General features: G+C 43.0%; 1 protein-coding gene across 4 annotated transcripts in view; it reads left to right on the forward strand.

Moving 5' to 3' along the window:
* The window catches only part of ETFB (electron transfer flavoprotein subunit beta), a 347,620-nt gene that overhangs the window by 262,671 nt on the left and 70,710 nt on the right, over positions 1–14,239 (forward strand). For 2 of the 4 annotated variants that reach the window (XM_044080496.1, XM_044080493.1), the window contains exon 6: positions 6,413–6,618. In XM_044080496.1, coding sequence (XP_043936431.1) covers positions 6,413–6,583 — 171 coding nt within the window. In that variant the 3' untranslated portion in view covers positions 6,584–6,618. The remainder of the gene's footprint in view (positions 1–6,412; positions 6,619–14,239) is intronic. The other 2 variants (XM_044080495.1, XM_044080492.1) reach the window with 1 other exon arrangement.

Consider the following 14,239-nt stretch of genomic DNA (forward strand, 5'->3'; position numbering starts at 1 on the left):
CGAAGCAGAAGCAGTACGCAAGTGCCGGTCGGCCAGCTCCTGTAATTCAGCTACTGAAGACTTCAAAAGCTAAGTACCCCGTTGGGGACTCTTTCTTGCCTCAGCCGATGTCAGATCAAATTAATAATTGCTTAACTTGTGGGAAACAAATACCTCATAAGGATTTCCACTCTTACTGCCTCCCCTGCCTAGGCCCAGACCACGACGTGTCGGCCTGTTCAGCCTGTGCTTCCTTCAACCGACGCACTCTTAGACGTCGGGCGGAGTTTGCAGAGGAATTTTTGGGGGCTAGTTTCTCTTACAATATGCCGTCGGAAACTCTGACTCCTCATTTAACCAAGAAACGGAAGGACAAGAACCGACACACGCGGACCGTGGTTTCGGCTGAAACCACCACTAGGCCTACCGCGAGTGTCTCGGCTGAAACCGAGTCCTTGGTACTTCCGACCACCGAAACCGCTCAACCGACAACCCCGGCCCCGGAGGCCCCTATTGAGTCGGGTATTGAATTTCCTTCAGAAACTGGTGTCCTGGAAACTTCGGACACCATTCCTCTAGACAAAACTACTCAAGCACATGGTGCAGCCAGGCCTCCTGCATCCATGTCCATAAAGGCATTCACCAGGGCTAAAGCTGCTAAACACACTAAAGCTTTGCATCCCATGGCTATTCCTCAGGGACCCTCTTCAGGTTCACAGATTCTAAGTTTAGCAGAAGATCTTATTTCCCTAATTAGGGGCTCTCAGCCCCATCCGGACAGGGGCTCTCAACCTCCTCTAGACAAAAGGCCCAGGGTTGAGCCCTCTGATCCCCAATCCTCAGATGAGGCCTCTGATGGCTCTGCTCTCTCTGACTACCAGGAGGAGGCTTTTCCGGCCTACGAGGATTCTGATGCAGAGGAATCCATTCCCTCGGCCTCCCCTCCTGAAGAGCTGTCCTTTGGGGAGACCCTTCACTCTATGAGAGAGCATTTCAAATGGCAGGGCCAGGAATTCTCTGATTCCAGGAAGAGATTAAGGACTTTTTTGCATTTACCTCAGCATAGACCTTTGGCTATTCCTCCTGTTTTGAATGTCATTGATGATGTGTACTCAGTCCAGCATAACCCCTGACACTCTTCCTCCGGCTCCTGTCAAACCCGATAGGTACTACAGGGTCCCAGACTCACATCTTTTCCTTTACAAGGCTCACTCTGCTGATCCAGAAATTATTGCCCAGGGCCCTAAAGGGGTTGCAGCTGCCACTACTAAAAATCCACTCTCCTCAGAGAGGGAGTCCAGGGCTTTAGAGAGATGGGGTAAAAGTGTATACTTCTGCTACTCTTTCTATGAGGGCATTAAATTGTCAATTTCATATGATACAGTACCAAGAGTATTTGTTAGATGAATTGCATAAAAAACTGTCTTCACCTGAACCCCTAGATCGTAAATCACTTCAGGATCTGATACATAACTCCCAACAGGTTAGCAACCATTTCCTGCAGTGTGGTTATGATGCATTGGAAGCTTCATGTAGGTCAGCTATGACAGGTGCAGTCATACGCAGGCATGCTTGGCTGAAGGAACAATCTCTGCCAGACCATGTAAAAGCAAAGCTTCTGGATGCTCCACTGGAAAAGCAAAGGTTATTTGGCTCCACTGCTCAGGAGGTCCTAAAGAAAGTTGAGGAAAAGGCAAAATCTGTACAAACAGTCAGAGATTGCTCAGGAGGTCCTAAAGAAAGTTGAGGAAAAGGCAAAATCTGTACAAACAGTCAAAGATTCAGCAGAAATTGGCCTTCCAAGAATTGGTCCTTCCCAGACACAGAGAGATTTCAAAGAGGCAAGAACAGGCGTGCCAGAGGTAGAGGGCAAGCTAGAGACTCCTACAGAGGACGTCAATGGCAGCCTCCCAACCAGAGAGTTAGTGCAGGACCTACAACTGCTGCACAAGGACAGACTCAATGACTTTACTTTGACACCGCCAACCAGGGCTCAATTGGAAGCACCTTTGGGCGGAAAGCTTTCTTTATTCTCAGAAAATTGGCACGGTATTACAAGGGACAAATGGACACTGCAAATAATAGACAAGGGTTACAGGTTCCATTTTCTCACATTACCAAAAAGAAAAGGCATGCCAGACCTGCCACCGAATCAAAGGGCAGAGGCTTTGAAACAAATCTCCAACTTAATGAAAATGAAAGCTATAGAAAAGGTTCCTCTTTCAGAACAAGGCCAAGGGTTTTATTCCAGGCTATTCCTTGTTCCAAGAAAAGAAAAACAATGGAGGCCTATTCTCGACTTGTCCGCACTGAATACTTATCTCATTGTGCCAAAATTCAAAATGCTGACTCTACAGCAACTCCTTCCCATGCTGGGCAAGGGGTCTTGGCTGGTAACTCTAGACCTCAAGGAGGCATTCCTGCATGTCCCTATCAGACAAAGTTGCAGAAGACACCTCAGATTTCTTGCAGGTTCAGAGCATTATCAATTCTCAGCATTGCCCTTTGGCTTATCTACTGCGCCCAGAGTATTCACGAAATGCCTGGCATCAGTAATTGCACACTGCAGACTTCAGGGGATTCAAATATACCCATATCTGGACGACTGCCTTATACAAGCGGACAGCCAACAAACTTTGGTAAAACACTTGAATTATGCCATCCACCTACTTCAGGCCTTGAGATATACAGTCAAAATTCACAAGTCAAGACTGGTTCCATCCCAAAGAATAACTTTTCTGAGTGCGAATCTAGATACAACCACCCAAATGGCTTTTCTCACAGAAGAAAAACAAAGACCACTACCGGATTACTTCAAAAATCTGACAAGACAAACTCAGCTGACTGCAAGGAAAATCTTGCATTCTTCTGATTCCACAAGCGAGGCTACATATGAGGAAACTACAATGGTACCTAAGGAGTTTATGGACTCAGCACAGTCACAGCTTAGAAACTTTGATACCACTCATTCCATGCCTTCAAAAGGAATTTCTGTGGTGGGCTCAAGCAAGCCAGTCAAACAGGGGTCTGCCCTTCAGCAAACCAATAACCAGCCAAACCATTACAACGGATGCTTCAAACCTCGGATGGGGAGCACACATGGAGGGCAGATGCATTCAAGTACTATGGTCGCAAAAAGAGCTACGCATGCACATAAACCAAAAGGAAATGCTGGCAGTGATACATGCAATCGAGGCCTTCAAACTCTTTCTGCATCAAGGCCACCTGCTAATAAGGACAGACAACGCCACAGTCATGTGGTACATAAACAAGCAAGGAGGTACCCATTCCTACCCTCTTTGCAGACTGGCAATGAATCTATGGGAACTTTCCCTGACACTCAATATAGAGCTGCAATCCCAGTTTGTACCAGGAAAAGACAGTATACTGGCGGACAGCCTAAGCAGAAATATCATGGATGCACACGAATGGATGCTGCACCCAGACACCTTCCTTCGGATAACACAATCATGGGGGAGGCCGGATATAGATCTCTTTGCCTCCCACGACAATCATCAGCTGAAGAAATTCTGCTCAAGGACATACCACCCACAAGCATGGAAAGTGGACGCCCTCTCTTTCAGCTGGAGAACTCTAACAGTGTATGCATTTCCACCTCTTCCATTAATGACCAAGGTCTTACTGAAGATCAGGACAGAGCAGCCAAAAGTGATTCTGATAGCTCCGGACTGGCCAAGACAGCACTGGTACCCACTGTTAAAAAGCATGTCACGCACAAAACCGTGGCCTCTTCCTCAATGGCCACTTCTCCTGACACAGCACAATTACAAAACCCTGCATTCCAACCTGAAAACCTTGCAGCTAACAGCCTGGAGAATACCTTGACTCCTCCCCAGGATAAGCTATCCAAGAGAGTGAAGGATATCATCATGGAAGCTCGCCGGCCTTCTACAAGAAAGGCATATTCAGCAAAATGGAAAAGATTTCGCAATTGGAGCACCACAAAGGGCCTAGATGCGACAGTGATGAACATGGCACATATCCTGGAATACTTGGCAGAAATGCTCCACAATGGCCTGTCTTACTCTTCCATAAAAATTCATGCTTCAGCAATTTCAGCAGAATACAATACTGATCCACCTGTCTTTTCACATCCTCTCCTAAGACAGTTTCTAAGAGGAATTAAAAACATCAATCCTCCAAGGAAACCACCAGTGCCTACATGGGACCTTAACTTTGTGTTGGAAAAACGAACACTGCCTCCCTTTGAACCAGCAGCATCTCCAGAGCTACAGTTCCTATCTTGGAAGACTGCCTTTCTTCTGGCCATAACCTCAGCAAGAAGAGTATCTGAGTTACAGGCCCTCATGGCAGTACAACCATTTCTTATCTTTCATCAGGACAGAGTCTCATTGAGAACCAATCCTTCATTTATGCCAAAGGTGGTATCCAGGGTCTCATTGAACCAAGCTATTCACCTGCCTACCTTCTTTCCAAATCCACAAAACAAAGGGGAAAAACTTCTGCATACCCTGGACATTCACAGACAGTTGCGCTACTACTTGGACAGAACTAAAACTTACAGAAAAACTGACCAGCTGTTTGTAGCATATGCTGCTGGTGCACAAGGAAAAGCAATTTCCAAACAGACAATTTCAAAATGGATAGGGAATTGCATTCGATTTTGTTACTCCTTTCATGGAAAAACTGTGCCAGCTAACATTAGACCTCATTCCACCAGAGCCACAGCCACCTCCACAGCTTTCTTAAGAGGGGTGGCTACCAAGGACATTTTAGAAGCTGCTACATGGAGCTCCGTGCATACATTTTCCAAGCATTACAATTTACCCTTATATTCCAGATCCAGAGCAGACTTTGCTACAGCAGTCCTGCATGGCATTTTAGCTACACCATCCTTTACTTAGATCCTACCACCCCCAGATTGGCTATGGTATTCTACCCATATGTGATGACTGCAGATGCATCCTTGAAGGACAGTACAGTTTTGTACCTACCATAAATGTAGATGTCCGATAGGTATGCATCTGCAGTCAGGTTTACCCTCCCTCCTTCCCCTCTGTGGTATTTTTTGGGTTCTTACACCTTTCAAAGCTAGCTGGGGTTATCTATTATGGTGCATTTGTTTTATATATATATATATATATATATATATATATATATATATATATATATATTTCTGTGCATGTTTGGAATTTATTGCATTTCTCCAAATTTAGCCTTCCTTAGAGGGCACCTGGCATCTGGGGCAAGAAAAACTGAGGAAGATGGCGTCGGCTGACGCTTTTATACCCCAGGGCGACATCAGCCGACGCTGGACCCAGACTTTGGAATCCGGCCGACCGAAGGGCTGCCTGAGGCAAGACAACCCATATGTGATGACTGCAGATGCATACCTATCGGACATCTACATTTATGGTAGGTACAAAACTGTACTTTTCTTCATATCATCTCTTGAGTGTGTAATGGAGTTTTATGACCAAACGTGAAAAAATTTGTGTATGCTTACTGCTTCAAGCAGTGATAGTTGCTGATCTCAGATCCTCATTTGCATTTCTTTTGTGCATGCAGTAATGGTGATGCAGAAAAACACTAAAACAAGGAAGCTGAAGTCTCTTATTCGTTTATATTCTATGAGCATACCCACTGTCAGTACAGTAATGCTGGAGTATGTGTTTCTCTCGTCTGTCCGGTCCACCAGTATCTCTGCTTATTTATTTATTTTTTTCTGATAACACCACTGAAAGATTTTCATCGCATTATTTCTCATCAGAAGGTTGAGTGCTTGCATTCATTCTTTAGGATACTGCCTAATTTCCCCAATTTTTTTACTCCGAGCTTAAAAAGATTATTTCATAAATGGGGAATTCTCATGCCTCTGTCCAAATTAACCTGTTCCTTCTACGATAAAGATACATTCTGCAATAGCAATACTCAATTACATGTGTGTAACAGTTGTATTTAAAATGCTTACAATTGTATTTGCCTTTATATCAGTTACAGTCCTGGGCACATGATAAATATTAACTATGAAGTATTGTTTTGGAAATATTGAAAGGTATATCTTGTAGAGTTTGACTGTAAGGTTGTTTTCGAAAGACATTTAAGTCACATGGTGGTCAGAAATGATTTTTATCAAATTAGATTGTTGTACTACAGTTTACATGTGCAGTAGTCGGCAGCCTTTCAAACAGCAGTTATTTAATTGAGATAGAAATGTCTGGGTGAAAAAGGGTAAGCAAATTGTTTGGAGAAGACTTGAAAAAAACAGTTGTAATTTTGATCCAAACTGTTGAACTGTCAGTTCAGCCCTTTGAGCGATTTTACTTGCTGGGAAGCATCATTCTTTGTACTACTACTCAAATTGTCTTTCATATTTTTATTAGTTGTCATGTGAGTTTTTTTGCTGTTTCCTCAGCTTGATTGACTGTTTTCTGTTTCCTTATCCAAACAGAAAGCAAAGAAGAAAAAGATTGATGTGATGAAACCAGGTGATCTGGCTGTTGATATTTCTTCGAATCTTCAAATACTGAGCACTGATGAGCCCCCACAGAGGAAAGCTGGTGTGAAGCTTGAATCTGCAGAAGACCTGATAGCCAAATTAAGGGAGATCGGAAGAATCTGAGCCACTGCTTAATGGTACTGTTGAATAGTTTAAAAGTAAGATATTTAAAACTGCTGCTTTAACAACATTTTCGTTTGTTTCTGAAAATGTGACCTGGATTTGGAAGTAGTTGCTAAAACTTCGAGGACTTGGTACACTGAAGACTGAATTTTAAAGTGGGGGGGGTGAGGGTTGGAGTATACCTGACAGCTAGGCAGTGTCATCTTAGTCGCCTAATGCACCTCATCCCCAGCCTTGTTGATGGCAAGATAGAAAAACAGAGAATGATGGAATCTTAAAGGTCCTCAAAGAATGGTTGGTCAGGAAAAAAATGTGGGAATATAAACTGAAAAAAAATCTGAAATCATGCCACTGCTGTAGCTTCTCAAACATTTTCATTAGTGGTGAGTTAGTGTAAAAGGATGCAGTCTTCTTACAAACACCTTCCTGGTATTTTGCCAACTCACTGACTGCTTTTGAGTATATTTACTTGATCTTCTGAGTGTTAATACTTTTAATAAGTTTTAGTTTTGTAATAGCATATCATGTCACTTTATCACAGTTGAAAAAAGAATTGCCCTTTTAAAATTGAGCTAAATGTGGAAAAAAGAATTGCCCTTTTAAAATTGAGCTAAATGTCAGTATATAAATACAGTAGACGTTAGTATGTTAAATGGAGGTAGACTGAAAATGACCTGTGGTAAATATTTAGTGCACTGAAATGTTCTGTAACTTAACAAACTATAACCTTTGACCCAGGCTTGAGTCCTTTAACCTCCTGAATGCTGTGTTTCTGGTCTATCCCCCCTACAGGCATGCTGTGAATCTTGACAGAGTTCCTTAGCTAGTATTACTAGATCATCCTGAAAAGTTTTTGTTTTTATTTTAATTATCTCGTACACATATGCATTATTTGTAGACAGGTAGCTCCAGCAGATAAAGCCAACCCAGTTACAAAAATGCAAATCAAGTGAAAAAAGTGGCTCAGGAACCAAGGAGTACAGCTTTATTCAGATGTTGCAATCTGTATAAAACAGCAAGCATCTTTTTCACCATGCATTTAATCAGGTTAATTAAACCGTATTCCACTGAAATTTGTTAAACTGCATAGACATCTTCCATTTATTTTTCTTGTCACAAAGAACCCTAGATGTCCTTCATTAGATCATGTTGCAGTATTGCTTGCTAATGTGAAGTATTCTGTCAAGGATACCATATGGTCAGTTAGGTTATAAAAGCTTTGGCTCCTTCCTCTTGCACTATAGATCTATTCCATGCTCAAGACTATGTGGAGGTACATATGAGGCTTATGGATATGGAGCTCCTTAGAATTTTCTGTCTCCAGTCCATAAAAAATACTGTCTCTTACTCATCTGTTAGCTGCATGGCCTGTGACAGTTTTCATTGTAGGCAGTTAAGTATCCCCATTGGTGACATTTCCTTTATTTCACTTAATTATTGAGTAAAATTGCTCAATTTCATGTTAGCTGAGAGAAGGAAATGCAACTGCTGTCGGCAGATCCACTATAAGGATAGTGTCACTAATTTTATTCTGTATGGATACAGAACACAATTTTAGTGATTGCACTGTTTGTAAATTTTTTATCCCTAAAGGAATAAGAAATAATTTAGCTTCTCTAAAGATCTACCTTGAAAACCAAAGACTTAAGGAACTTGTATGAGGAAGAATGTCCTCCAAAAGTTTTCTCTGTCCAACATGCTTCAGCAACCATGTAAGGAAGTTAAGAGACCTAAACAATTGTCAGTTTCTGTTGTCTAGTCTGAGTTAGATGTCTGTATCGAGGCACATGAAGAGCCTGCAGACCGTATGATTTCTCTTCCTGCTCTCACTGTCAAGATCCTTATAAAGGCTTACAAGACGCAGCTTTCTGGCACATTCCCATCCAACCAGTCAAATAGGATGGGAACCCCAGCTGGTGATTTCTGAGGGACCAGATGAGTTTTATAAAGTGCTGGATTCACATAATTGTGTACAAGAATTCTTCCATAGATCTTGATATAATTTCAGTAGAAGCTGCTACAGCCCCTAATTTCCTACCATACACAAGCATACTGTTAAATTGTGAAGACAGCAGAGTTATGTGTAAGTATGTGAAGAAAGACTGCACCCCTCTGCAACTCTTTCCATGCCATAAACTAACAGACCAATGTAGCTAGATATTTGCTGTCTTTTGACAACATGAATAAGGTAATCTGTGATATTCCTAATTCTAACAGTAAAACTGTATTGTAGATTATTTGGTTTGGCTGTACAATCAGCAATACTCCCCCCAGGAATTTTCCCTCAACTCTGAACAGGCAGCTGTGGCTGTTCTGCTCCAGAGTCCTATTTAGGGAATCATGGAAAACCGACACCTTATCACTCTCATGAAAAATGAAATTCTTTTATGCATTCCTTCCTTTTTCCCTCATTCCAAAGGTCATTTTGAAAATCAAGAAAAGCAGCCCAAAAAATGTTACTGGCAACTCCCTTTTGACCCAAACAACATTAGTTCTCCCTTTTTCATATAGTTAAGGGGAATGACCGCAAGTTGCCCCGCAGGATGGAACAACTGGCACAGCAAAAGGGCTATCTCATTCATTTGAACCAACAAACTTTCAGTTTGACAGTTTGGGTGATTTCCAGTTCCATTCAGATATCACTTTCTGAGGCTGTTCTAAAGATAGTACAAGAGGGAAGAAAACATACTCCAAGAAGATTTTTTATCGCCAAATGGAAATGATTTTCTGTTTGGTGCCATTAGAGAGGACTGGACCCTTAAGTGGGTATTCCCATTGTCATCAAATATATGTGCGAACTGCGTAATCCTCATATTTGTATAAGCTGCATTCTCGGGTAATTATCTGTCACCAATTCCTGCATGTTTGCCTAAAGATCCCCCTATTTCTTCATGGTACGAGTCATACAGTTCCTAAAAGGCAGCCTTCATATTAGCCCCTGCAAAAATCCATTCCTCATTGGGACCTGAGCTGGGTATTGTAAAAATTAATCTTTCCTCTTTTTTAGCCAGCTTCTTCCACTTCTTTAAAGTTATGTACTTGGAAGACGGTCTTGTTAGTGGCTTTGATATCTGGTAGGTGTTTCTGAGTTATCGGCTCTCTATATTCTTTACCCTTTTTGACTTTTCATAAAAGCAGGGATAGACTTAAGACTAATCCCTACTTTATACTTAAGCTGGTAAAGGGAATGCCTTTAAACCAGTCCATTCATCTTTGAATGTGTTTTTCTTAACCCTCAAAATGGGGGAAGACAGAACTGATTTCCTTTTGAGCAAAACAAAGCTTATCAGAAACTGACCAGATGTTCTTCGTGTTTCACTTTTTCAGTCATTACATTTGGGTTATCTGCTTGCAGGTAGCCCTCAGTCGGCCTGATTAACAAAGTCTTGGGTCCTGCATCTGTTGCTGTCTCTTCTTCCATGACATCAGGGGTATAAAACATGCATCCAACTTCATTACATCAGTCTTTCTTGCCGTGCAGTGCCTGAAGCAGAAGCAGTTCGCAAGTGCTGGTCGTCCGACTCCTGAAATTTTCGTTTTCGAGTTTCAGAACCAAAGTCTTCAACTAAAAGCTAAGTACCTCATTGGGGAAACCGTTTCTTGCTCTAAACAGATGTCAGTAATAGTAAATAATTGCATTTCTTGTGGAAAGCAAATACCTCATAAAGATTCTCATTCGTACTGTATTCCTTGCCTAGGCCCTGACCACGATGTACCTCACTGTCGGTTTTGTGCCTTATTTAAACCACGAACTATCCATCGTCGGTATATTTGCGCTTCTAAATTTTTTGGTTCTCGGTTCAGTTATCCTGATATGTCTTTGGTAAGCCATCCGACTACCGACATTCCGAAGAAACGCAAAGATAAAAACAGAGAGGCCGCCCAGTTTGCCGGTACTCAGTGAGGCACCTTCACAACCCCTGATACCCGCTACTTCAGATTCACAGGCCACTACTGAGACCCATTCGGAGTCCGGTATGCCGCGAGATGCTTCAACTGTGGAACCTGCAGATGTCTCTACCTTAGATGGGTCCGGAGCTGCTGTGCAGGCACCGGCTTCTGAGGGTGTATTCAGGCCTACTGACTTGCATATTAAACCGGCGCCATCTTCTTCTTCTTCAAGGCCTAAAACTCGAACCATACCTTGAAAACTGATGCCCAGACCGCATGGTCAGGCCTCTATGCCTAAAGAACAAATGATAAGAATGACTGAGGACCTTATTACTTTAATCAGGGGAAGACAACCTTTCCCCCTCAAGACCTAGGATTGAGTTTGTTTATGATACTTCTGACCAGGATTCTGAAATTTCTGTTTCCTCTGATGACCAGGATTTACCCTTATCTACCTATGAGGGTTCTGATGCTGAGGACTCTATTCCCTCTGCTTCCCCACCCAGAGGATTTCTCTTTTGGTGAAACCTTGCATACTCTCAGGGAGCTTTTTCATTGGGAAAGTCAGGATTTCTCTGATTCTAAAAAGAGGCTTAGGGATTTCTTACTCCTGCACCAGCACAGGCCTTTAGCTATACCTCCTGTACTGGACATTGTTGATGCCTTTTCGGAATCTAGCATGGACCCTGACTTTACCTCCTGCTTCCGGAAAACCTGATAGATACTACAGGGTTCCTGACTCTCACAAGTTCCTTTTCAAAAATCCTACTGCGGATCCTGAAACCATTTCACAGGAACCCAAGGGCTTTAAGCTACTACTGCCAAAAATCCTGCCCCCTCTGATAGAGACTCCAGGGCGCTGGATAGATGGGGTAAGAAGGTATACACTTCTGCAACTTTGGCCATTAGGGCCTTGAATTGTCAGTTTCATATGTTAAAGTATCAGCTGCATATTATTGGATTGCTTACACAGAAAATTATGTTGACTCCTGATTGTGCTGAAAATAAGGATTTACAGGATTTTATGCATTCTGCTGAACAAGTTGGTAAACAGACATTGCAATGTGGTTTTGATTCACTATAGGCATTTTGCAGGGCTGTGGTAAGTGGGTCTGTACTTAGAAGGCATGCTTGGCTTAAGGAGCAGTTCTTGCCAGATCATGTTAAAGCAAAATTACTGGATGCTCCCTTAAGTCAGGGCCACCTGGTTGGCAGCAAGGCAGAAGGTCTTAAAAAGATGGAGGAAAAAGCTAAATATGTGCAAACTGTTAACAACCTCCAAGATTTAGTAGGCATTGGCCTTTTAAGAATTGGTCCTTTCCTGCCTCTTCCAGACCTTCTCAGTCCAAACCCAGATCCAGCAGAGCACCCAGGCTTCAGTCCCAGGGGACGCACAGGACTAAGCAGTGGGGGGCCTCCACTTCCAAATTTGGGAGTAATAAAACTCCCCCCTATGGTAAACTGTCTCAATGACTTCTTTTTAAAACTTCCAAGCACTTCTCATCTGACTGCCCCTTTCGAGGGAAAGATTGCACTTCATGCAAACAACTGGGGACTCATTACCCAGGACAAATGGGTTTTAAATATAGTGTCCCAAGGATACAGATTTCACTTCAAACATCACCAACTCCAAGAGTTTGGCCGGATCTACCTCCAAAGCAGTGGGCAGAGGCCCAAAAGCAAGTACTCTCCCTCTCTTAAGTATAGGGGCTATTCAGTTGGTACCAGAAGAGAAAAAGGGACAAGGTTTCTACTTGAGATTTTTTCCTGGTACCCAGAAAAGAGAATTCATGGCATCCTATCCTGGACCTGCCTACTCTAACAACCTTTTTGGTGATTCCAAAATTCAAGATGCTGACTTTTCACCAGCTGCTTCCTATGCTAAGCAAAGATGCCTGGTTGGCAACACTAAATTTAAAGGAAGCTTACCTGCACATCCCAATCAGGGAATCTTGCAGAAGATACCTACACTTCAAAGCAGGCTACACGCACTATCAGTTCTCTGCACTGCCCTTTGGCTTATCTATTGCGACCAGCGTATTCACAAAGTGCCTAGCTCCAGTCATTGCATTTTGCAGGCAAAGAAATATTCCAATACCTGGACGATTGTCTAATTCAGGCAGAAAACCAGGACATACTTTTGAATCATCTGGCATTTGTACAGAGGGTGCTAACTTGGCTGGGGTACACCATAAACAAAAAGAAATCACACCTGGTACCCTGTCAACAAATTATATTCCTTGGAGCAAGCTTGAATACAACTTCCTAGATGTCTTTCCTCACGCCAGAGAAACAAATTCACTTGGTAACCTACTTCAAACAAATGGTCACAAAAACCCAGCTATCTGCAAGGCAAATACTACAAGTCTTGGAGTTCATGGCCTCCTGCATTCTTTTAATTCCATATGCAAGACTGCATATGAGGAAACTACAATGGTATCTAAAACGCCTATGGTGTCAGCATTCTCAGTATCTAGAAGCAATGATTCCTATCATTCCTTGTCTGCATCTAGAGTTCCTTTGGTGGGCAGGGGCCTGCCACCAAAACAAGGGACTACCATTCACACTACCCTCTGCTGCCCAAACCCTAACAACAGATGTTTCAAACTATGCATGGGGGACGCACCTGGCAGGGAAGTGCATTCAGGGCAAATTGAACCCAATTCAAATGCACCTTCACAGCAATCATAAAGAAATGTTAGCTGTACAGAATGCTTTGACAGCCTTCAAGGACCACATTCTTCCAGGACAATTAATGGTAAAGACGGACAACACCACTGTTATGCGGTACATAAACAAGCAGGGGGGTACACATTCTTACCCCCTCTGCAGACTAGCCATGGCTTTGTGGAACACAGCCTTGAGCTACCAAGTACATCTACAATCTCAATTCCTGCCAGGAAAACTAAATACACTGGCAGATGGACTAAGCAGAACCCTCATGGACCCACATGAGTGGAAACTGGAACCAAGGATTTTCAACATGTTGACAAGCAAATGGGGAAGCCCAGATATAGACCTGTTTGCCTCCCCCCAGAACTATCAATTGGAAAAATTTTGTGCAAGGACCCCCCCCCCCAACAGACAAGCTTGGAAAGTGGATGCTCTGTCCTTCCTATCAGTTTATGCCTTTCCTCCTCTGCCTCTGCTCTCCAAAGTACTACTAAACATCAAAAAAGACAAACCAAGGATGATTTTGATTGCACAAGCCTGGCCATGCCAACTCTGGTACCCCCTACTGTGCAGTGTGTCACTGTTGGCCCCATGGCACCTGCCTCAGACTCCTACCTTGCTGTCTCAGTAGGAGAACCAGATTCTGCACTCTCATCTTCAAACACTGAACCTAGCAGCCTGGCTAATTACCTGAGCTCTCCTTTACCATCCCTCAGTAAACCACTGATGGATGTCATTTGAGAGGCAAGGAGGCCTAGTACTAGAAAATCTTATGCTGAAAAATGGAAAAGATTCTGTGCCTGGAACCAATCTCAAAGGTTGAGCACAGCAGTGCCCAATTTACCTCAGATTTTACAATACTTAACTGAGATGCTTCACAAGGGCCTGTCTTTTTCCTCAATAAAAATTCAAACCTCAGCCATTTCAGCTGATTATAACACAGAACCTCCCCTCTTCTCTCTTCCACTGCTCAAGCAGATGTTCTTTGTGTTTCACTGTTGCAGTCATTACATTTGGGTAATCCTGCTGGCAGGTTGCCCTCAGCCGGCCTGAATTCCAAAGTCTTGGGACCTGCGTTGGCTGCTGTCGCCC

This window comes from Protopterus annectens, chromosome 8.part0 (assembly GCF_019279795.1).
Source record: "Protopterus annectens isolate FY-2018-M chromosome 8.part0, PAN1.0, whole genome shotgun sequence".
In the NCBI taxonomy this organism is placed as follows: Eukaryota; Metazoa; Chordata; order Ceratodontiformes; family Protopteridae; genus Protopterus; species Protopterus annectens.